Here is a 26,140-nt window from a genome sequence, read left to right as displayed (position 1 = left end):
ATATATTTCGTCTCGATTCGAACGATAATATGTTTTTTTTTTTTTAATTTTATCGGAACTTTTAAAAACGAAAATTACAAAAAGTTATACTGAAACAACCATTAGGTTGAAACAAAATAGTGTTTTATCATGCTCTAATAAGTATCGCCTAACATTTCATAATTTTTGGTACTTAGTGTATACCGGGTTTTTTCTGAACAAATTATCGGATTATAACCTTACTGATTGTACAGTTGCATTTCAGATATCTTCTTTATATATACATATGAGTATTCTTTATATATGTAATATAGGATTTGTTGGGGTAAGTGGTACCCCTTTTGAGAACAGTTCGTTTTTGAAACCTTATACAAAAATTTTGAGACAAAAAATTAAAACTTATTGACTTATTTTATCTTAGTCATTATTAATAAGCAAAAGTTTATCATTATTTTCTAAAACAATGCTTTAAATATTCTTAACGATTATATATTTTTAAAAAACCAGATGTGTGTCCCACTTACTCAATAGGATGGGGTAAGTGGGTCACTCCCTTTTTGTTTGAAAATCAAGCATATCTTAAAAAGGGTTAAGAGGGTCTTACTTGATAAAGTATGTAAATTTTTAGTATTAAATAGCTTTTGTAAATGCATCAATTTAAGACATATTTACTGTCGTTTAAATCTGTATGACTAGTAATTATAAAACAAAAAGCATAATAATTACATCTGTGAAATTAATTGAAACTCAGTAGGCATATATTTTACTTTTAGAAATAAAGTGTGTTAAATAAACGTAATACAGATTATTCAGATCAATTTTGGTAAATTTGCCAAAATTATAAGCTTGAAACGATATCGGAAGCACTGAATGGGAGCTTCTACTTAGAGTTGGCGAAGGGAGAACAATTGTCACTTCATTCTCAGTAATAATTTCAACATCCTCTGCATCAGGACAGTAAAAAATGTCAATAATACTATTCGTTCTTGCAAATTCAACAAATGTTTTTCTTTTGCATCACCAACTTCCAACATTAGAGCTACATAATACTTCATGAAACTTGCATCAAAGAAAACCATAAATACATAACCACCAGCTTTAGCAGTTTTTGCAGTTCAACTATTGAGTCCTACCAGGTGTTTGTAGTTATCTCGTATTTCATTAATAAAATTTTTTCATCAGAGTTGCCTTGAATTTAAAATTGTCCCTATTATAGAGGGACCCAGTTACACCATAGAAAGGGGATACACATACCACTTACAGCAAAATTGTACGGGGTAAGTGGGACCCCTCCTCTTAAACACTTATTAATAGTATTTTAAACAAAAATTCTTTTTGCATTATACAATTTAAGTTAAACTGTACATGAAAGTATAATGATCATAAAAAATAATAAAAACTAACCTGGAAACACTTCTTTAAAAAATGTTTTTGAACTCAAAAAAAAAAGAAAAAAAAATATTTTTCAGATTTTTTTTTTTTTTTTTGGACTAAATTCTACGACCTTGAAAAAAATTTCATGAAACCCAAAAAACATGCAAAACCAATCACTTTGATGAAATGTGACACGATCAGTGTAAAAAAGTAGTAAAACAATACTTTTTTTTTCAGTTTTAGGGGAAAGACCCACTTAACCCAGTGACCCACTTCCCCCAACCAACCCTATATATATTTCGTACAACGCAATTTGAGCACCACTTTCCCAGTTTCCTCACCTCCATAGAGCTCGTCATTGCACATTAGGGAAATATTCATCAAAATATCAGATGTTTTATGGATTTTAACTTTAACTTCAATAAGAGCAATATTTTTTATTTCCTACTTCAACTTTCGTTTCGCTATGTATAGGATCTATCAATATGATGATGAAGACGTGTGATTTAAAAAAAATATCTTTAAATATTTGTTTCCTTTACTTAGGCATTTCGAAGGATCTCGACCTGTTATATCAGTTGCAGATCCGGCCTTGCTGAGGAACATAATGGTTAAAGACTTCGCATCGTTTTCACAACGAAGAGTAAGTATCTATTTAATCCATAGTCCTGAAAGGACTAGATACCATAGGCTGGCGGATTCGATAGCGCACTAATAACTCACGAGAGCAAGATTTCAAAAACCAACATTTGTATTGAGTTGTTCAAAATAGTGGGAATTGCTCTGGTATCTTTAGTGTTTTTTCCTTGCTGATTGTTAGAAACTAAAACGATCTTGTCACGTGATCTAGCACTTATCGGTCACTTGCAAAACTGAGAAGGAAATAGAAATTCTTTTCCCAAAGGTCTATGATTTGATCCATGCTCATGTTGTGGACAAAAGTAATTCAAAAACACTGTTCCCATAGCAAAGTTTCAAAACTGAAGGGGTTGTAACTGAAAATGAACGGGGAAAACGCCAAGTTTACAAATATTACCAAAAATTAGCAACATGATAGCGTGAAAACAACAACGAGTTACAAAATCGTAATATTAGATATCCGATCTGTTGAAATCGAGGTCAAACCACGGACGTTCAGATGAGGAGATGGTGGAGTTTGAAAGGTTCAAGTTCACATTCCACAGAAAACTATTAATACATTATTCTTTAAAAATAAAGAAAAGTTTGAGAGGAGTACTCCTTCACACGTTTTGGAAGCGAGAAGGAGATGACTGATAAGTAACCATTTCATAACTTTTTACTTAAGAAACAATGTGTGTAAAACTTTCAAAATTTTTATCAGTGACTATTTCCAGTAAGTCCAGGTCTTATCGCAATATAACTGATGCTAAATTTAGTCATTTAACCCCTTCAGTCGGAATTATGAAATATTGGACCAAAAATGTTGATATTTGGTACACAGTGTACTATGGAAAAGGGTATCTTATAGACAAAATTTTGAGTTTGTAGGAGAAAAATTAAAAGAGTTATGGCACGTTCAATATTCCGGACTTATATATTTGAAATCAATATTTCATATACAAAAACGATAAAATACCGAACAAACTTCATTATAAAATGTTCTACAAACAATTATAAATCATAATATAAGCGTTTGAAACAATTAAATAAAGATTATATACTTTTTAAAAAATCAGGAAAAAAACCTCGCTTTTCAGATGAAAATCCATGTTTGGAAAAATGAGCAACTCTCTATCTCTCAATCTTTATATGTCAGTGTTGTCAATCCCAAAACGAAAAATTATTTCACAGATTATAATAAGTAGAATGTAAAGAGTCAACTACAAAAAAAATCAACTAATTAAATCAATTATTAAATGATTAGGAGCTGTTTAAAGTGTATGTCCGGTATACCGGACACCAGGTCTGAAGGGGTTAATGGTTAAAAAACCCCAAGTCAAAATATATTCAAATAAGCATTTGTTCTCTACTAAAATCTTATATATAAAAATCAATGTCCTGAGATAACATATATATATATATAAATATATATATATATATATCAACGCACAGCCGAAACCGCTGAAGCTTCAGACTTGAAATTTGGCAGGCATGTCCGCATGATTACGAAAGTAACCACTAAGAAAGGATTTTTCGAAATCTCAATTAGTTCAGGAGAAATTAATTAAAACCTCTTAATTTCTGCGAAATTAAAACCTGTCATTGAATTCAAATCCCTTATTTTCGAAGGCTTTCCTCCATTCAAATCATTATTCAGTACTTCATCTCAACTTTTGGTCGATAGCGAACTATAAATTTGATATTGTTTTTGTTTCTCACGTGGTTCTTCGAGGCTTTTCTCAAGTCAAATCATAATGTTTCTGTCTATCTATTCAGTGGCGTACCCAGGGGGTGGGCTGATAGGGCTACAGCCCCCCCCCCGAAATTTTCAAAATTAATTATAAAAATTATAATAAAGAACAAGTTTTTTTTTATGATGTATTTTTGAAATCTTACATTCGTATTGATATCAGAAAAGCGATACATGAACTTTTCTTAGCTACCAGTTCATAAGTATCCCCCCCCCCAGCTCAAAGACTTTCGAGCTCAGCCCCCCCCCCCCCCCCGAACTGATTTGTCTGCGTACGCCGCTGTGTCTATTGCTTTCATTTTTTCAAAACTAGAAACGAAGTTTTTAAGAACATCATCACAGGCGGACTATCCTTTTGAATTTAGAAGAGTGCAGTTTCCTGTTAAAGTTTGCTTTGCAATAACCATTAATAAGTCACAAGGACAGACATTAAAAGTAGCAGGGACCGATTTAAGAGAAGACTTTTTTTCACACGGCCAATGTTATGTAGCTTGCTCCAAAGTCAGTTAGTTCATCAAGCAGCTTAATAATTTTAGCACCAAAAAAAAACTAAAAATGTTGTATACAAAGAAGTTATTGCTTAAACATAGGTATATCAATAAAATGTGGATGGCCTGTATTTGCAAAGATAATCAATACTTTAAAAGGATGGTTAATAACAGTTAAAGATCGGTTAAGGACAAGGGCATATAATGTAAGGAGTCCAGGGGCCCCGGGATCCTCCCCAAATTAGAAAAAGTTATAGGTAATAAGTAATTATTATAGGGGATTTTCGAAACTAGGTGCACCAAGCACTGTTAACCCCTACTAATTCCATTACCCAAGCAATGCCGGGTACGGGAATGCTAGTATCAATATAATACTGCGTTGGGGTGTGTATTTTAAAATTTATTCTGATGGCATTTCTGATACTGAAAGTACATCTTCATTGGCCCCCTTTTTGCGAAGACCTGCGAAGCTTCCCTGTGTGCCCTTGTGTAAGTTAGGCTGTGCTTATGTGTGTTTCTATTCCTTCATTTGCAATTTAAAAAATAAAGTAACAGACGCTTTCTTTCCTTTAGAGATTCCTGGTGGGAGATAAACTTTTCGACAGCATGGTTTCTATACTCAAAGGAGAAGATTGGAAAAGAGTTCGCACAGTTATTACTCCTACATTCACAACAGGAAAAATAAAAAGGGTAACAGAGTATTTTTAGTATAACTGCATATATTATGAGCTTAAAACTTTTGACTTTCAAAAAAAAAAAAATTAAAGTACCATTATTAATTTATCAATTTATGCCTTGAGTGGAAGAGTTAAACGAAATGCAATTAACGACTACGATCTTATGTGTTTATGACTGCATTAATCTTAACTAATAATAAAGCTGAAAGTCTCTGTCCGGATCTCTCTCTGTCTGTCAGGATCTCTCTCTGTCCGGATCTCTGTCTGTCAGGATCTCTGTGGCGAGCATAGCGCTTAGACCGTTCGGCCGATTTTCATGAAACTCGGCACAGAATTAGTTTGTAGCATGGGGGTGTGCACCTCGAAGTGATTTTTCGAAAATTCGATTTTGTTCTTTTTCTATTCCAATTTTAAGAACATCTTCCCGAGCAAAATTATCATAAGATGGGCGAGTAAATTACCAAGTTATCATATAGTGGAACCGTAACGTGGGCAAGCCATTTGGCGAGAAATTCATCATACATTATTTGTAAATAGACAAACCAAAAGACCTTTTAATTTTCTACTACGGGCAAAAACGTGCGGGTGCCACTAGTAACATAATAAAGTGACATAAATAAAGTTGTGTTTTATTTATATTTTTACTTCCTTTTACAAAAAAGGAAGTATTGTATTCGCGAAAAAATTTTCACTCAAAAATCGCCCTTAATTTCCATTTTGCTCACCCCCAAATGAATGTTGAGTTTTTTTTTCGATTCGACCACATGCGGAAAAGTGCCTAAGAATGTATAGACACGCGAAATATCCATTTTGACCATCACCGAGGTAATTACAACGACTTTTCTCGTGACGTCTGTATGTATGTGCGTATGTGCGTATGTATCTCGCATAACTCAAAAATGGTATGTCCTAGAAAGTTGAAATTTGGTACATAGACTCGTAGTGGGGTCTAGTTGTGCACCTCCCCTTTTGGTTGCTTTCGGATGTTCCTAAGGGGGTCTTTTGCACCTTTTTGGGGGGAAATCATTGTTAATTTCGATGTAAACTCAAGTGGCGTTATAATTTGTCGGACACTTGGCGATATATCGCCAGTCTTTTGGTCGCCAAGTTTTGTCGCCAACTTGGCGACAAATTTGGCGGAGTTTTTTTTTTTTGGTTTCAATTTGGCCATTGTTGGTGATATTTAGAGAATAAATATTGAATCACATTAAAATAGCGAATAATGGGGAAATGACATTAAATTGGAGTAAAAGGAAGTCATGTGATGCACACATCAGCTCGTTTTAAAATTATTTATTTATTTATTTTTTTTTTGAAATAATTCTAACAAAGGGTTTCGCTTGCTGTTCAAAATTTAAACCTTCGTTTACGAGTTATTTTCGTCATAACCTTTCAATATACTATAAGTTTTATGTCCTTAACTCCTGCGACAATTTGAACTTTTTGGCATCTTCTTCCACCTTTTAACAATCGTTTGGTGCAGTATAGCCTACTAAGATTCTTGCTCCCAAAAATTCAATAGAACCAACGAAAGAACTAACAAAGGAGCTGAGATGTTTCAACTCCATCCCTTCCTTACGGAAATCAGTTCTGACAAAAATGTGAAGTTTTGGTTAGGAGCACTAGTTGCCATATTTGAGAATATAATGTTTCATCACGGAAAATAAGGCTTACAGTTTTTAATTATATTTCATCGAGTTTACGGTTAGAAATTATTCCAGAATCTTATTGGTTCAGCTGTTCTCTTATATTTTTTTCTGTATGCATTTTCAGATGGTGAAAATTTTCAAGGAATGCGCCCAAACGTGTGTTAATAACCACAAAGTTTATGCGGAACAAGGAAAACCCGTTGACTTAAAAAAGTAAGACTGTGCTGTTTTATTTATTTATTTATTTATTTTTTTTTTTGTATTGTATTGTTAGGAAGCGCAACTATTTTGTTAAATTACCCATAAAAAAAAAAGACTTACTCAATTTCATACTAATTATTTTTACATTATAACCACAAGAACTGCAATCACTCATTTTGAAATGCTAATGCTTTAAAAATAGTAGATTCAAAGCTGTCTTTTGGATTCCAATTGTAAGAAAGGTAAGCCTGATCTCTACAATAGCTCTACTAGCATCTGTAAAAGTTATTTTCTGGTTTTGTCATTATTACGACGGCAGGAAAATTCGTCAGTTAAAATAGACTTCACAGTTTAAGCAACAAATAATAGCTTTCTGAGTGAAAAAAAATAAAAATTAATTTGAATTTGACATCTTGAATTCAAATTATGTTTCTCGCAATCACGAGTGTGTGTATGTAGGCGTGTGTGTTTGTGTGTGGGGGTATGTGTTTGTGTGTACGGGTTATGTGTATGTGTGTGTAGGCAAGTGTGTTTGTGTCTGTGGGGAGGGGGGGTATGTGTATGTGTGTAGGCATATGCGTTTGTGTCTGTGTGCAGGCATGAATGTGTGGGTAGTTGTGAGTATGTGTGTGTGTATGTTTTTGTGTGTGTATGTGTGGGTGTCTGTATGTATGCGTGTGTGTATGTGTTTGTGTACGTGTGTGTAGGTGTATGTATGTGTGTGTGTGTAGTTGTGTATGTATGCACGTGTGTGTAGGATATGAAAGCAACCTGGAGACGGCTTTCGCTAGAGGTGCAGCATCGTGAGGAGCCCGTCGACGGTGATGGTGCGGAGGGTGGCGATGGGAAAAATCAAAGGAACGTCAAAAATAGTCAAGTGAGAACAATAAGCAATCATGATTGCTCAATAATGAGAGAGAAAATGGTACGAAGAATTGTTAATGCAATTACGTCAAACCACTGACGTTTGCTGAAAATTTGTGACAAAGGATTTGTTGCCGTCACCGTCTGTATGAAAAAGGCAATACTGATCATTCGGGATGCGCAAGTAAGGAAATTGAGAACACTGAGTAACAGGCAATGCGCGACCCGTATCTAAATGCAAATTTCCTTTTCGTTTGTTGTGACACAGAGTGATTACTGTCCACCTCTGGCAAGTTGAGCTCCGCTGCACGACCGATTAAACAATTCCATTAGTTGAAATAGGAGTGAGGAAAACGGCTTAAGAACTTGAGGATTTAGTTTGTAGTGTTATTGTCCATTTGGCAAACAATATTACTATTCAGGTAAGAAGTAGCAAGCGGTACAGAATTTTCTCGCCAACGAAAGGGTTGCAGTGGTAGCCCAACTCTGCGCCAAGAATTCCTCTTCTTACTGACAGCTCTCCTTTGAAAGAAATAGACTTGCTCAAAGGCATAGCTCAACTTCTCAGAGGCGAACAGTACGTGGTTCATTGCGAAAGTCTTTCGCTTTCTATATTATATCGAATCTCGAAAAATCCTTTCATGAACTTTAAGTTCGTCTAATGTGTTGCGTGACATACCTCAAATTTCAAGAGCAGTCGATAAGTCTCAACATTTTTTAAAAACATTTTTTAAAAAAAAAGGGAAAACGTTCCAATAGTTTCTAATGAAATACCGGGCTGCAAATTGCCACACTGATCTTGATGACTGAGTAAACTGCACAAACATATGAGGAGAAATTTTACTTGCTTTAATTATTGTTTAACTTTTCTAAAAATTAAAATGCACGCTAAATATTTTGGTCAGTTTAAGTTACTTCTGAGCACAGTGACTTGAACTATGAAAAAAAAAAAAAAAAAACAAACAATGAACTTACAAAATATGACGAAAACTGTAGTTGAGGCAAGCCTAACCTGGCAGCATTGTAAAGGATGCGCAGATCTGTATTGCAGCGTTACGACCCCCAACCATCCCCAAGTTACATTTTCCGCAATTTACTCGTATAGTCAATGATTATCGACTACATCAGATTTTCTTTTTTATAGGATTTATGGTGCTTTTACAATGGACATCATTGCAAGCTCTGCTTTTTCCACTAAGCTCGATTCCCATAATGATCCGGAAAACAAATTCGTGAAAGCTGCGAGAGACGTTTTTACTAGGAACCTTAGCTGGAGAATCGTTCTTTTCTGTAAGTTGTTATAAAACTCCCGACACACAAAGGAAGGAGGTTACAAGTTAGACGTGTCTGTGTATCTGTCTGTGTTTGACACTCTACTGCCTATACGGATGAACCGATTTTGAAAAAGAAAGTTGTCCGAAAGAAGAGTTGATCTTGAGTGTTCTTAGCTAGGTTGCATCTTCGGATGACATTAATTGACGAAGATATTAATTAAAATCCTCTAAAAGGTTTTTCGCAATTTTTGAGGTGGAAAAAATATTTTAAAATTTAAAACTTTAGAACCAAAATAAATAGTATTGTTTTTCTGCGTCTGATAGGACACGTTTGGAACTTCCACGTTACATATAGAATTCGAATTATAACGTTTTTTTAAAGCAGGTTTTAAATACGGCTAAGCCTTTATTCACGCGATTGGTAACCGAATTCATTGTTGCCAGTTTCTATTTGTTAAAAAATGAAAAAGGGTAATTGATTTTTAATAGCAAAAGACTTTTAAAAGGCTTTAGTTTTCCTTCATGATTCTACATTTGCTACTCAGTCGGGGTTTCTTTTAGTTTTTAATTTTATTTTGCTATTGTTTTTAATTTCTTTGTGTGTTATGCCAAGTGATGCATGTTCAACAACCAGACTTAAATTTAAAAAAAAAAGTGTAAAATTTCTCGTCTGCGTGTAGAAAATAGCAATTTTATGGCTAAAAATTTAAATTTTGATCTCTTTGACTTTTTTTCTAGTTCGAAAACTTCAATCATAATCATCAATAGGCGTAAACATCCCATTTCGCGAATTTTCTGGCGAACCCTCCCCCCCCCCCCCCCAAGTGATTCCTGAGCATAAAAGGACATCTGGGCCAAATTTGGAAAAAATCCGACTTAAACTGAATTTGTGTAAGACAAACCAAGTTTGAATTCTTGAGCATCAAATGACCAATGTACCAAATTTGCCGTGGATCCGACCTAAAGTGTGGATTTGTATGAAGAACATACATATATATACACACACATACACATAAATAAGTATCCATTTATACATACAGCGAGTCCCCAAGCCACAACACCTGTGTTTTCTTAACCGTTAGTCCTAGATGCATACATCCAATTGCAAACGTGATCAAAATGCGATGCAGAGTTAAGATATTGAAAGTTTGAAGTGATTTTTAAAAAAAGTTTTAAAAAATGGAATCTAACTTTTTATACGGCCCCCGGATCCACATGATTTTGTTTAGGAAAATTACAAGCATTTAAAAAAATAATAAAAAAAAAAAACGATATTGATAAGACTAATATTCACCGAGATACGAAACGCTGCGATCTGTGACTTAATACAACTTAACATTTCTGGTTTTCAGTGGCCATATAGCAGCTAAATGTTTTTTTTTTTCTCTCTCTCTAAAATAGCTTTTGTAGTGTTTTCACGATGCAGACAGTACAACATTTGCATTTTTAAAAAGAATTGCAATGAAATGAATAAAATTATACACTTTTTTTCTAGTAATCAGGATTGCTTATTATAAATTATTGTTACAAAATCCTGTAAATAGTAATTATTGTAGTAACGTAACCTGTAAATAGTTTCCCGTAATGAATATACTACCCCCTTTTCATATGGCTAAAGTATATGACCCCCTTATTTCCTTTTTGTTCATTGATAAAATTTGATAACGGTCTATGTTTTTCCAGAAGCGTGTGGAATATTTGAGAGATTTCTTTCGGTGTATTTAAGCCGTTAGCGATGGATAAACAGTTAGTTTCGATTGAGGATTTCGAACTGAGAGTGTGTATTTGCTCTGTTTATAGCGAGGCATTTCGCTGGGTTGTTTTCGTATTTGGAAGTAAATACGTGTGTAAACGTTGAGTTTACGGTGTTGTGTGATAATTGCTTAATTGCTGATGAATAATTTAGCAGTTGTTGACGATCTTTCCTGTACATAGTGTAAATAAATTTCCTGTGCTTTTATCAAGAACTGTGTCTTCATTTCAAGAAAGTGGAAGTCGCACCGAATCCGTTACATTATTATTATTGCCTCACTTGATCAAAGGTGATGTTTTTCTGATTTTACATTACCATGACGACAAGAGCATAAGACAAGCGAGTTGTTTTAATATTTATAATGAGGACACATTTGCGTTCATTCTAGGCTTGACTTCAGCAGGCTCACTTTTAAAAGGGATTTTATAACTTTTTTTTTTTTTCAGGAAAAACATCAATAAAGATGAACTTAAAACGCTAAATTTCATCTAAATACAAGATTTCTAGGTTACTACACACACAATATCATTTAAGATTGATCAGAAATAAAAATACCATGAAAATAAACACTGTAAATTTCAATTTTTGATGAGTAGACGAGAGAACATTTGCCATTATAACCAGATTTTTATTATAACGTCCTAATGACCATTTCTCGTTTTATGAATATGCCTCGCATTACCTAATCTAGAAAATTCACAAGCCATAATATGACGGGCGCGAATCACTTCTCCATTTCCATTCCAGTCCTTTTGTAGAAACAAGGAACTCAACGAGTGGGGTCCTATCGCAATCCGTAATTGCGAAAAACATAATTTGAATTCAAGACATCAAAATTTAAATGATTACTCCAATATTTACAATAAGCCGTGTTTTCTGGTAAAGCGATATGTGTATTGCCATCTCATTTTCAGCACGGTCCCTTTGAACTTTGAACTCGAATATCGCTTTGAATTTTTGTCGTAAATGTTTCTATTTTGTTTTATTGTAATTTTTTTTTTAAATTTTTTTATGCTTGTGATATTTTTGTACATGTAACTTTAGGCATCTGGGGGCCATATAAAAAAATAGATTTCGTCTTCTCTCTCTCTTTTCGTTTCAAACTTTTAATATTTTTACTCTGCGTCTTATTTTGACCACTTTTCAGTTTGAAGTACCGTAAAACGGTACAGCTTTTGATTTCGCTCTCTAGTGGCCTATTTTCCGATCTAACGAGCTCCAAAAAAAAAAAAAAAAAAATCACCAGGTAGTGTAACCATTAAGGTAGTTAAAGACGCTTCATCAGAGATTGCCATTGTTTTTGTAAGCCTCAGATAATTTAGTCATTCTTAGTGCGTGATTCGACTCACTCGTGGAAGAGCCAGAAGTCTCCTTTGGGCAGATCACTAAAACTGTTTTCCAAGATCTGGTGAGTTCAGATTTGCTTTACTAATTTGTCAGTTATGAATTAAGACGCTTGTTAGTTTTCACAAGCTCTCAACATTTATCGAAAATGGGAATGTTGGGGTATAACAATGGGCCACCTATTTTTCACGGTTTTTAGTGGCTTAGAGCTTCATTTTATCCTCTGCAGGGATGCTTTCGTCATATTTTGTGTTATTTATTGTAAATAATCCGATTATTTACAATAAATAACACAAAATATGACGCCATTAAATGGCATTTTTCTTGCCATTAAATGGCAAGAAAAGAAAGAAGAAGGCTTGGGGGTCGCCCTATCGCCCGTACTCATGAGTCCGTACTAGGAGTTTTTGAAGAAGGTGCTGACTGAACACTGGACCAAATACAAACTGAGATAATTTTAAAAATTATTTATTTTGATGAGATTTGAAATAAGAAATGTGATTTCGCATTTTAGTTTCCTTTTTTTTTTTTCTTTTTTGATCTCATTTGAAATTTGTCAGAACTACGTGTTTTCTGAGACTTATGTATAGGTAAGTACCTAGCCTTTAGTTGGTGAGACTTGTCTAGTTTTCAAATGTTTCTATGTCAAAACCTAGGCAGGTAATAATGAACGTTATCTACGTTTACCATGCTGAACTTTATTTATCACTCAAAACGACAAGTGATGATGAAGTCTAAAAAAAAATGAAAAAAAAAAAAAGGTAAATAAAGGAATAAAAAAATTCTTTATACAGTTTCAAGAAGAGGACAACATGTAGTCTCAGACAACAATAGGCCAGATCAAGTTTTCACTTTGGTGTTTTCTAGATTAAAATGAGGTGGCCCATAGTTGTACCCAGAAGGGGTACAACTATGAGCCACGGGGGAAAAATTCCTCTTCCTCTTTTTTCCAGCTTAGATTTTTTAAAACATTTCATTCGAGAGACGAGATGTATAGCTACCATTGCTAAAGTTCTCAAATTTCTAAATCAAAGATATACACCGAATTTTCATTGAAAACATCGAAAAGTGGCCCATAGTTGGAACATTTTACGGTATGTATTAAGGGCTAACGGTTGCAAAAAAAAAAAAAAAAAGGTCTTGCAGATTAAACGGGGACACGGCGCTGTATTTAGATTTATTTATTTTGTGGCTTCTACTGAATCCAGTCATTTAACTTGGATATGAAACATATATTCGTTTATTCGTTTTTATCTATAACATTTTAAATCCCGAAATAAAAAACCTACATATTTTGAATTTACTAAAGTGCTCTATGTGAATAAAAATAAAACGATTGATACAAAATAAATAAGAAGAAATAAAGCACGAAAGAAAATTGACCAATAACGGGAGTTGCAAGCTAACACGAGTGGCGTCGTGATTATTCTATTTGGAAGGAATGACTGGAAGAAAAATAGGATTTTTTTTTTTAATCTTACATTTTTAGTTAAATTCAATTCTATAATTTCTCCCCAAATGGTTCGTAGAATATGAATACATAAGTTTGCGCAAATTTGCTGCTCTAAATAATATTGGTATTTTTTTATTGCCTTTGGTGCCTCGTGAATAAAAGAAGCAACTGAAATTCATTTAACTTCCTGGGGCACCATTTCATTTTATCTAACAACTAGCTGTACCCGACCCGCGTTGCTACGCCAACAAAAAAAAAAAAAAAAAAAAACATCATTATACTGATTTTCATGACAATCGGTTGAACGGGGCAGAAATTGCTACTCTGCAGTGCCACCTGGTGGCGAGTGGCTTCAATGAGCATATTATGCACCTTCTCCGTGGAAAAATACATATATATAGCAATTTTCATAATAATCGGTCCAGGTATCAAGTGAAGCCGTGACTATACTCAAATTTTGTACTCACGCAGTTTGCAAGATCAATCAATCGCTAAAAATATCAAATAGAAAAAGTTTTAAATCCCCCCGTTGCATGAAAAGCCAAAAAACAATAAAGAAAGAATTTATTTGTTCAAACTCAAGAAAAATGGCAACGGCTAACTTCTTATCAATGAGATCTTTCACGCGAATTAATTTCTGCAGCCGATAATTTTATTCGTATTTATCCAATGGATTGTGACTTAAATTGGAATAAAAAAGGAACTATCGATCGGATTTTTTTCGAACTGGTCTATAAACATTCCCAGTACCAAAAATAACAAACGGTGAAAGTTTCAGCCAAATCTGCCGGGTAGTTTTTGAGTTCATGGATGACATACAGACAAACATTCATCTTACTAATATTATATATGCGAAAGTTTGTCTGTATGGATGTATGGATGTATGGATGTTTGTTACTCTTTCACGCAAAAACTACTGAACGGATTTTGATGAAACTTTACAATAATATAGCTTATGCATCAGAATAACACATAGGGTAGTTTTCGTCCCGTTATGGGGGGCAAAACCCCCTTAGGGGTCAATAAAACACAATTTTTGTATAAATTCTCTAATATTGGGATGAAAAAATACTTGCACATATTTACATTATATGTCCATCGAAAGCTCTGATTTTTCTGCTGAAGATGGCACCTGTTCGAAATTTCTAAGAAGAATAAAAAACGAGTTATGAGCTTTTTAGATCCATGTTCGAAGGCTTTCCTCAACTCAATACAGTATTTAGTGTATCATCTCAACTCCCTGTCGATAGCGACAATTGTTGTATTGTTGATTTTCTTTGCTTTTCGTGATTGTTCAAGGCTTTTCTCAAGTCAAATCTTGAAGTAAGATTTTTGCACAAGATTGGCAATTAATACATGATTTGGCTGATGATTTTCCATTTAAACGGAACTTTAATGTAATTAATGGTTTTTATTATTATTTATGCTGATTGAACACTTACTCATTATCCAAACAACCAGCAGATCGCCAAAATTTTTGCAGAAAGATTTCCGTAGCTGATGCATTTGGCAGTTTTTTCAACGTTGCTGTTTTTGAAGCCGAAGACTACGTCATAATGTTTCTCAGCTTTCACCATGTAAACAAAATATCGCCAATCAAAGAATTTTCAAAAGACTTTTTTTACTGTGTTAAATAATCCAGCAACTAAATTAGGCAAATCCATAAACAGCACAAAAACTTCCATTAATTTTCCTTTCTGCACAATTTCAAACAATCACCAAATTTTATTACTTATTTTGGTAACATTTCGGATGAAACTGTTTAGCGCCATTTTATGGTGACCAAAAATATCTCAGCATCTGGCGACGATCTCTCTGTAACGAAAATTAATATCATATCGTTTTACAAAGTAAGGAAAGAATGGGGGAGCATCATCGAAGGTACCCCGAAACGACTTTCGCAAATTCGGTAAAATCGCACCAAGAGCCACAATGATTAAAATTTTCCGAAATAACTAAAGCAAGTATAAGGGGATTACGAGCGCAGCTACTTTTTTTTAATCACTTCGTACTTCATTAGCCATACAGAGAAGGTTTTAGACTCCATGTTAAAAAAAAGTATCAACAGATTAATCTTTTTAAACATGAGAAGATTAATTTCATGTTTTTTAAATTTGTATATGCTTAAATATAGTGCTTTCGTTTCTAAATCAATACTACTTTGTTCTTTATACTTATTGCTATTTTAGTTTTATGGGTAAGGAAGAAACTCGATTTTTAATCACGTCAAAAAGATGTGTTTTAAATTCTTTCACTTAAAACAGAAAACAAAAGCAAGTAACGATTTTTTCTAATAATTATTACTGACCCAGGCAACGCCGGGTATTTTTGCTAGTTTATATATATATATAGATGTGAAGTCTTTCACTCCTTTTTGTGCGGAAATTGCGATTTCCATGTACAGTGATTTATTATTAGTTTACACACATGTTTCTTTACAGTTTTGTTCCCTCAATTGATGAAATGGCTTGGTATCAGTATTTTCTCACCCAAAGGAATGCGTTTTTTCCAGGATGTCACACTCCAAATCATAGAGGAGAGGAAGAGAACTGGAAAGGTATCTTTTTGTGTACATTTATTCATTAAATTCCATGTTTAACTTAAGATATAATGCAAGAATACTCCCAAAGTGAAGGACATTTAAACAATTCTTCTACGATGCCTATATCATTTTTTAACTTGATTATTTATACACCTACTGTTCTAGAAACCGACATTTCTGTCACTGCAGTTCCTCCATTTTGGTTGATTTGTGCTTCAGACCTCATATTTGGTCTCGTTTTCATTGTTAAAGCGCATTACGGCTACAGTATGGCTATGATAACAAGACACTTGACTTTGGACGACTTCACTTGAGACGGCCTTAAGTACCTACCTTTACGTCTTAAATAACAATTAAGTTTCACTCAATACAGACCGTTGAAACTCTTGCCTTGCGTAACTAAACACAAGATGAATAATTAACCAGAACAATTTTTCAAACAGAAGTCTACATAAACAGAGGGAAAAGGAGGAGACGTTCTTCACCATGCGACATTAGACCCTAAAGGAAGCATCCTGCGAAGAGTATCATGGGAAACAGGGCCACCGTTTGCGATGTTGATTAGCACAATGGCGATAAAAAAAATTACCTTCTTAATAACTTTAATATGTTCATTACAAGTCAAGATTGCAGCATTTAGAATGCAACAGGAGTTTAGACTAATTTTCTCTTCGTATCATAACTTGAAGAACGGTTATGGAAAAGAGGACGAATATGTAAGGACAAGCAGGACTGGAGTTGAACTGATTTTGGCGAAATTGAGTCAGTGTCTCAGGTTTTAAAATTCCTAGAGTCGGAGTCTGTTATTTTCCCTCCCACTCTGCAGTCAGCGATGTATGAACTAGGGTTTCCAATCCTGAAATCCCAAATCCCGCACAATATTAATAATATAATAATATAATATAATATCATTAATCCCGCGAGATTGAGGGCAAAATCCCATAAGATTTCCAACTCCGCAAAGATTTTTCTTGGAAAGTTTTCCGACTTTTACCGCTCACAAAACGAATATTTTCACGAGTAGGTATCTTTTGAAGTTTGAATCATCTTCTTCGCATTTCTGAAAGAAGTGCAAGAAAAACTCTGTGCTCCATATGACGAACGATGGATTTACAATTTATGAAAGAACACAATAAAAGTGGAGTAAATTTTTCTGAGAATGAATTGATACTCTCATTTGAGGTTTCAGTTTTCATATGTTCAGCAATTGCGAAAATGCGTAAGAATTATGAACGTTTGCGAAAACCATGACTAAAATTTGAAGCACAGAAAATTGCGCTTTCGAGAAAATTTAAGAAGTATATTATTACAAATTTTGCAATTTACATTTAATAACAGAAAAGTTAAGGTTAGTAACAGAAATAAAGGTTTATGTTTATTTTGCAGAAAAGGAATGATTTTCTACAACTGTTGATGGACACTGCAGATGAAGTACAGGAACAAGATAAACAGGAAGTTGAGAAAGAGGATTTGACAGAAAATTATGGAAAAGATGATACCCAACATCAGATTTTTAAGAGTGTCACCAAGAAGTGTAAGTCACACAATTAAATTAAATAAAGAAGTTAGTGTCTAATAAATACATCACACAATGTATTTAACAAAATGATTACAAAACAATCATTTACCAAGTGAAAATATTTTGATTTTAACCATACCATGATGTTTTAGTTATGGAAATCGTAAGGAAATTCATCTACTAATGATTTATTTGAGGTTGGTGTCATAATTGATCTCGAGTTCTAATTCGAGATTTTGTCAAACTCCAAATACTAACAGAAAAGGTAAAATATGATTAATTTTCGAGAGTGTTTTATTTAATTTAATATGAAAAGTTTTTTTGTGATCTTTAAAATGTGGAAAAATTTTGAAATCACTATTTATTGAAAATGAATAAGAAATTTAAAGTTAAAAAAAAGGAATAATTATACGTTTGACCCTTTTTCTTACAGACTTAAATCTGGAACGCAATATAGGGATCCATTTTTTAAGTTGAAATAAACATAAAGTGATTGATTGTTTATAATGAGAGTTATAAATTAAATTATTGTTGAAAGTTATTGCATGTTTCAATCATACTTTCTTCAGAAACTGATAAAACTTTTGTCGCGTATTTGCAGCTCTTTCTTACGACGAACTCATAGCAAACTGCGTAGTTTTCTTCCTTGCTGGATATGACACCACGGCCTCTACTTTGTCTTTCGCCAGCTACTTACTGGCTATCAACCCAGACGCCCAAGAAAGGTTAATTGCTGAAATAGACGAAGTATTAAAAGCCTCTAATGTAAGTAGTTTGATACTGTTTCTAAAGACTAAGTTTCTGACAAAAGTGACGCAGTTATCCCCCAAAAAATTACCTCGGGATAGGTGCAATACAAATTAAAAAAAAAAAAATGGGTTTTGTCTATTATCTATACTAATAATATAAATCTGAAGAGTTTGTTTGTTTGCTCGAATGCGCCATCTCAGGAACTTCTAGTTCGAATTGAAAAAAAAAAAATGTTTTTGAGTTGAATAGTCCATTTATTGCGGAAGGTTATAGGCTATTTTTTTAAAATCAGATTGGCCGAAATATCTGTAATTGCAAATTAAATGTTTAATTAATTATTTAGTTAATTCCTAATAGATGGCGGGGTAAGTTAACTCATCGAGAGAGTGCTGGCCAACAGTGTCGATAGCTGCGAAAAACCATGCTGCGCGGGTCAGACGCGTGGTCGGCTACGCTATTGTGGGGCTGTTGTGGTCAGCGAACTGATTTTTGAATGCGTTTATTTTCGATATTTAGGTACATAATTTGATTGTGTCAGATTTTTCTATTGGGTTTTGTTTTCCTTATTTCTTCAACGTTTGTTTTTGCTCTTATAGTTGAAGACAGTTACTTATCTAAGTTAAACAATTTGATTTGTCGTATTATTCAATTGCAATTGTACTTGATAACGTTTTTATATAGTATTGTTTATTTGGCGAAACACTTTAAATTGCAGAAAAAAAAAACCGCTTCACTCAGTAAAGGGCAGGGTAACGGTAGCGTTTTTTCTTCGCGCGTTAAGCGATGAACTATACAGTTGAAGGATTATTTTGAGTTTTAAAGCTACTGTTAATCTTCTTATGTGTTTTGACGAACAGTTTTAAATTGCAGAAAGACTTTAATAGGTTTTTTGAAAAGGTGTATGCATTTCAGTTGAAGAAAAATGATCATTTCAAATCAGAAGAGGGGGGGGGGGGGAGATTTTTTTTATTCAACGGACTTCCTTTATATTCTTAGCACAGGCATCGCCGTGCGAGTACCGATAGTATTTAATAAACCATCTAATTTAACTTGTACGTACGAACCATAATACCTGAGTATAAATAAAATTGCTTAAAAATTTATGTTCTGTATCGCATTGTTTTATCATTTTATCTGCATGAATACTTGATGCAATGCAGTTAGAAAGGAAATATACACATCTCTTTTTGGTGGGATAGATGTATAAAATCAGATTTTTGAGTTTTCTTTCCAAACAGATGCTAATTTTTGGGTATTTGAAAAAAGAATTGTACTGTTAAACATATTGTAGTTTAAGATAAGCATTTCAAAATAATAGCAGTAAAAAAAATAATAATACTAACTGGCTATACTAACTAATTTGTTACGCTTGGTTAAAGTTTAACTTTGTGCAACGGCGACGTATGCATCATAATTGTCTTAAGAAAAAAACCCGACTTGCATTTCTCTGTTCATTTAGCATTAACTAATTCATGAGATTAATTCTTTAAATTTAAAGTTTCATAAAACAAATAATAGCAAATGGTTAGATTTTTGACTTAAATTATTGCTAAAAAAAGAATGTTTTACTTTCATCACTAATCAGAAATTTTCATTTCATCATTATTCTTTTTGTTTTGAACAACGGTTATTGAGTAACATAGTGTTACAAATTCTGTAAATAGTAATTATTGTAGGAACGTAACCTGTAAATAGTTTCCCGTAATGAATATACAACCCCTTTTTCATTCGGCTAAAGTATACGACCCCTATTTTCTTTCTTTTCGTTGATAACGGTCTACGCATTTCGCGAAGAGGTAAGAATGTTGTGGAAAATTCTTTTCGGTGTATAAAAGCCGTTAGCGATGGATAAACAGTTTAGTTTCGATGGAGATTTCGAACTGAGTGCATTTTTGCTCTGTTTATTGCGAGGCAGTTCGCTGTGTTGTTTTCGTATTTGGAAGTAAATACGTGTGTAAACGTTGAGTTTACGGTGTTGTGTGAGAATTGCTTAATTGCTGATGAATAATTTAGCAGTTGTTGAAGATCTTTCCTGTACATAGTGTAAATAAATTTCCTGTGTTTTTATCAAGAACTGTGTTTTCATTTCAAGAAAGTGGAAGTCGCACCGAATCCGTTACAATTTGGCGCCCAACGTGGGGCTACTTCAGGACTTTCTTGCAGTAAGTGTGACTTTGGACATTTTTTCATAAAGACTTTTTAAATTTGGACTTTATTTGTATGGTGATTACTCGCGCAATGGATGAACAATTAAAACAACTGCTTGATGCAATCAACTCTGTGAAGAGTGATATGGCGGCTAATCAAGAACAATTAAAAAGTGACTTGACTGCAAGTTTTACAGCTAATCAAGAACAATTAAAAAATGATATGGCAGCTAATCAAGAACAATTAAAAAATGAATTGGCGGCTAATCAAGACCAATTAAAAAGTGATTTGACTGCAAGTTTTACTGCAAATCAAGAACAATTAAAAAATGATATGGCGGCTAATCAAGAACAATTAAAAAGTGATCTGACTGCAAGTATGTTGGCAAATCAAGACCAGTAAAAAAGCGATTTAACGGTGCTGAAAAAGGACTTAACGGTGCTGAAAAAGGACTTAGCGTCTAACCAAGAAGAAATTAAAAATGACCTTATTTCGGTAAAGACTGTGATGGAAAATAAATTTAATGACATAGAGCATCGAGTTGATGCAATTGAAGAAAAATTTGATACCGTTGAAAGCCGATTCAATGCTGTAGAAAATAAATTTGAAGATGAAGATAGAAGATTTCATCTACTTAAAGAAGAGATCTTTAAGGACGTGGAAAGGAGATTGGCGACCGCGGAAAGCAGCTCTGTACAGTTTGGCGCTCCCACATCGGTTGCTCGACCGTCCATTAAACTTGCCACATTTGATGGGAAAACTTCGTGGCAGGTTTACAAAACTCAATTCATGATAGTGGCGGAAGCGAACGGATGGGACTCTGCTACCAAGGCCTGTCATCTTGCAGCATCCCTGAGAGGTGACGCAGCGGACATTCTCCAGACCCTTCCGGACAGCCAGCGCCTGGATTTCGCCGCCCTCACATCTGCGTTGGAGCTTCGCTTCGGTGAGAAGTGCCAGAAAGATTTCAGCCGACTCCAGTTGAATTCCCGTTTCCAGAAAACCGGGGAAACCCTGCAAGAGCTAGCGGCGGACGTCGAGAGATTGTCTCATCTTGCTTTTTGTGACTGTCCTGCGGATGTTCGAGACAACCTGGCACTCAACTACTACATCGACGGGGTTCGAGATCCGGAAATCCAGAAAGCTCTACGGATGGCGGATGTCAAAGACCTGAGTTCTGCTGTTGTGTATGCAATGAAGTTGGAGGCCGCCCAGCAAGCAACCCGCAAGGATCGCCATTCAATCCGCGGCGTGAAAACTGATGAGCCTGATCCGGTTTCGTCACGTTTTGCTGATCTGGAAAAGCAAATAAAAGAAATTGCAGGAATCCTCAAAAGGAATTCGGCTCCCAAGGACCATAATGGACAATCACTTAAGTGCTGGAAATGTGGTGGCGAGGGTCACTTACGAAGAAACTGTGAAGCTCGTCAAGAAACCAGAGGGAAGAGCACCTCTCCCTCGCAGGTCCAGGAAAACTAAGCCATGGCAATCTCGCGGGGCGGAGGTCGCCAAATTGGAATGAGCCCCATCTTAAAGTTTTCCAGATTTCATCGACGAGTGGCGGCAGTAATGGACTGTTTGTTTACGCATATGTAAACGGGTTTCCCTGCGAACTGATTATTGACACTGGAGCCAATGTTACGATCATTAGAACAGATGTGGCTCGTCAATTTGGACTCAACATTCTGTGGACGCCGCCCTGCGTTACCCTCCAAACTGTGACAGGTGACAAGATCGAGATTGAAGGTAAAGTGAACTTAGAAATTGTGTTTGGAAATGCCATTTACCATCATACCGCATTCGTTGCTGCTATCATAGACCCCTTCATTCTCGGATTGGACTTTTTAAAGAAGTATGACTTCAACCTCGACTTCAAGACTAACGAGCTGCACTCGACGAGAGAAGACATAGCAGTCTTTCCCGCAGAAAGTGATGTAAAATCCGCTCATCAAATAATTGCCCAAACAGATTTATCAATTCCCTCAAGGTCAGAATCATTAATACCCGGCTCCATTGAAGAAAGCAATAGTTTTAGATTTGGACTCATTGAATACCCCAACTTAAGCAATAACCCAAAAGGAGTGCTGGTGGCATCTACGCTTGTGGACCTTTCCAAGGATGTAATTCCTGTGAGAGTCGCCAACATGAGTGAAAGGCCAAGGAATATCCGGAAAGGCGAAGTGTTAGCAACTTGTACTCCCGTAAACTGCATCATTAGAAGAATCAATTCCCCCGAGACTGTGTCTTCTGAGTCCTTGACATCGAAGTTAATTGGGAGTGCACCCTTATCGAAGGATCAAAGAACTGCTGCGGAACAATTGGTGGACGACTTCAAGCATCTGTTTTCATCTACATCGGAGGATGTGGGCCGGACGAATTTAACGCAGCATAGGATCTACACTGGAGAACACCCCCCTATTAAACAGCATCCAAGACGACTACCGTTCGCCAAGAAGGAAGAGGTTGAGACCCTCCTGAAAGAGATGAAGGAGAATGATGTAATCGAACCGTCATCCAGTCCTTGGGCCTCTCCCATCGTCTTGGTCCGAAAGAAAGATGGCTCCACCAGATTTTGTGTCGATTACCGACGACTGAATGAAATCACCAAGAAAGACAGTTACCCTCTTCCACGGATAGACGACACCTTAGACACTCTTTCCGGACACAAGTGGTTTTCGACCCTGGACTTGAAGAGCGGCTACTGGCAGGTTGAGATACACCCTGATGACCGAGAGAAGACAGCGTTTACAACTGGACAAGGCTTATGGCAGTTTAAAGTGATGCCCTTCGGCCTCTGCAATGCACCAGCTACGTTCGAACGTCTTATGGAGACAGTGTTAAGAGGACTTTCCTACGAATCCTGTCTGGTCTACTTAGACGATATCATCATCGTGGGACGCAGCTTCGAAGAACATCTGGCAAATCTTAGGAAGGTGCTGCAAAAGCTTAAGGAAGCCAATCTGAAGTTAAGCCCGTCCAAATGTAACTTGTTCCGCCGGGAAGTGAACTACCTTGGTCACATCATCTCTTCTGAGGGTGTACAAACCGATCCAGAGAAGGTATCTGCGGTCAGGAGTTGGAGTCGTCCCGAAAACATCCATCAGCTGCGAACTTTCCTGGGGCTCTGCACCTACTACAGGAAGTTTGTAAAGGGTTTTTCCAACATTGCACGACCTTTGCATAAGCTGACGGAGAGCAAGCAAAAGTTCGAATGGTCCAAAGAATGCGAAGATGCATTTCTACGACTGAAGGAGGCTTTAACATCAACGCCTATCCTCGCCTATCCTCAGCCTGAAAAATCCTTCATCCTGGACACTGATGCTAGCAACGAGGGCATCGGAGCTGTTTTATCCCAAGAAATTGACGGAAATGAACATGTCATCGCTTACTGGAGCAAATGCTTATCAAAGTCGGAGCGAAATTACTGCGTCACCAGAAAGGAGTTACTGGCCATAGTGAAAGCTGTAGAACACTTCCATCATTACCTCTACGGCCGAAAATTTCTGCTTCGGACAGATCATGCCTCATTAACTTTTGAACTTCAAAAATCCGGAAGGCCAGATAGCCAGATGGATACAGCGGCTCCAGGAATATGACATGGAGATCAAGCATCGAAAAGGGTTATCTCACGGTAATGCTGACGCTTTATCAAGGAGACCCTGTCCTGAGAACTGCAATTATTGTTCCCGAATCGAGAAACAGTATGGAACGACTAGCCCTACCGCCTATCAGGTGACAGTGACTCCAATATCATCAGAACCTGATCCATGGAGTGACGACCAAGTTCGAAAAGATCAGCTTGAAGACCCCGACATAAAACCAATTTTGGAGTTCATGGAAAGTGACAGTCGGCGCCCTAGCTGGCAGGACGTTTCCATCTTCAGTCATGCAACAAAAAGATACTGGGCTTTATGGAACTCGCTCCATTTACGGAACGGCGTACTGTACCGGAAATGGGAATCTGACGACGGCAAAACATCTAGGTGGCAGTTACTACTTCCCCGATCAAGGATTTCAGATGTTCTGAAAGAAATACATAGTAGTGCGACTGGAGGACATTTTGGTGTCTTGAAAACCCTCAATAAAGTTCGGGAGCGCTTCTTCTGGAGCAAGGCGAAGGATGACGTGGAGAAGTGGTGCCATTCTTGTGACGCCTGTGCTGCTCGTAAAGGACCGAAGAAGAGAAGCAGAGGGAAGCTACATCTGTACAACGTTGGAGCTCCTTTCGAACGAATTGGGATTGACATCCTGGGTCCTCTACCAAGAACTGCTGATGGGAACAAATACATTCTTGTTTCCATCGACTACTTCACCAAATGGCCGGAAGCATATCCCATTCCAGATCAAGAGGCTACCACCGTAGCAGAGACTCTGGTCCAACACTGGATCTCGAGATATGGAACACCTTTGCAGATTCATTCCGATCAAGGGAGGAATTTCATCTCTGCTGTGTTTAAGGGCCTATGTCAAATTTTCGGAATTGAGAAAACTAGGACAACACCACTACACCCACAATCGGACGGCATGGTGGAGAGATTTAACCGCACGATCCTAAATAATCTCTCGCTTATGGTATCCAGAAATCAACAGGATTGGGACAAGAAGCTACCTTTGTTCCTGCTGGCCTACCGCAGTGCTGTCCACGAGACTACCGGATATGCCCCATCTCAGATGCTCTTCGGACGAGAGCTTCGGCTACCTTGTGATCTCGTCTTCGGTCGTCCTCCGGATGCGCCTTCATCGCCTGAGGAGTACATCCAGGATCTCCAGGCCCGGTTGGAAGACGTTCATAACTTCGCACGAGAGCGAATCAACATCGCGGCGGAGAAGATGAAGACCCGATACGACACAAGGTCTACTGGACATGAATTCAACGAAGGCGACAAGGTTTGGTTATGGAATCCCATCCGACGGAAAGGTCTTTCACCCAAGTTGCAGTCGCATTGGGATGGACCCTACAAAGTCCTTAACCGACTGAATGACGTCGTAGTGAGGATCCAAAAATCACCTAATGCAAAACCTAGGGTTGTACATTATGATCGGTTAGCCCCATACTATGGCCATAGTTCATGAGTATTACGTAAGCAACCATGGTTGATAACATAAAAGTTGTAGATAATTTTTGCTTTTAATGTTTAGTAATATTTCTTGTTATTATCGTGTTTTCTGTATCTGTTAGTTATTAATTAATGTGTATATTTGTAAACTTGTGATAGAAGTTTGGCACCCTTTCTGGGGATTGTACTGCCCGGGACGTGCAGTCCTTAGGAAGGGGGCAATGTTACAAATTCTGTAAATAGTAATTATTGTAGGAACGTAACCTGTAAATAGTTTCCCGTAATGAATATACAACCCCTTTTTCATTCGGCTAAAGTATACGACCCCTATTTTCTTTCTTTTCGTTGATAACGGTCTACGCATTTCGCGAAGAGGTAAGAATGTTGTGGAAAATTCTTTTCGGTGTATAAAAGCCGTTAGCGATGGATAAACAGTTTAGTTTCGATGGAGATTTCGAACTGAGTGCATTTTTGCTCTGTTTATTGCGAGGCAGTTCGCTGTGTTGTTTTCGTATTTGGAAGTAAATACGTGTGTAAACGTTGAGTTTACGGTGTTGTGTGAGAATTGCTTAATTGCTGATGAATAATTTAGCAGTTGTTGAAGATCTTTCCTGTACATAGTGTAAATAAATTTCCTGTGTTTTTATCAAGAACTGTGTTTTCATTTCAAGAAAGTGGAAGTCGCACCGAATCCGTT

General features: G+C 36.2%; 1 protein-coding gene across 1 annotated transcript in view; it reads left to right on the top strand.

The window, feature by feature from the left end:
* The window catches only part of LOC129223382 (cytochrome P450 3A2-like), a 50,406-nt gene that overhangs the window by 11,766 nt on the left and 12,500 nt on the right, over positions 1-26,140 (top strand). The window contains exons 4-10 of the mRNA XM_054857963.1: positions 1,900-1,996; positions 4,786-4,902; positions 6,663-6,751; positions 8,748-8,893; positions 15,869-15,984; positions 17,356-17,503; positions 18,090-18,253. Of these exons, the coding sequence (XP_054713938.1) occupies positions 1,900-1,996; positions 4,786-4,902; positions 6,663-6,751; positions 8,748-8,893; positions 15,869-15,984; positions 17,356-17,503; positions 18,090-18,253 (877 nt within the window). The remainder of the gene's footprint in view (positions 1-1,899; positions 1,997-4,785; positions 4,903-6,662; positions 6,752-8,747; positions 8,894-15,868; positions 15,985-17,355; positions 17,504-18,089; positions 18,254-26,140) is intronic.

This window comes from Uloborus diversus, chromosome 5 (assembly GCF_026930045.1).
Source record: "Uloborus diversus isolate 005 chromosome 5, Udiv.v.3.1, whole genome shotgun sequence".
NCBI classification, from domain to species: Eukaryota; Metazoa; Arthropoda; class Arachnida; order Araneae; family Uloboridae; genus Uloborus; species Uloborus diversus.
The sequence above is the reverse complement of the archived record's forward strand: the minus strand, read 5'-3'. Positions and strand labels throughout refer to the sequence as shown.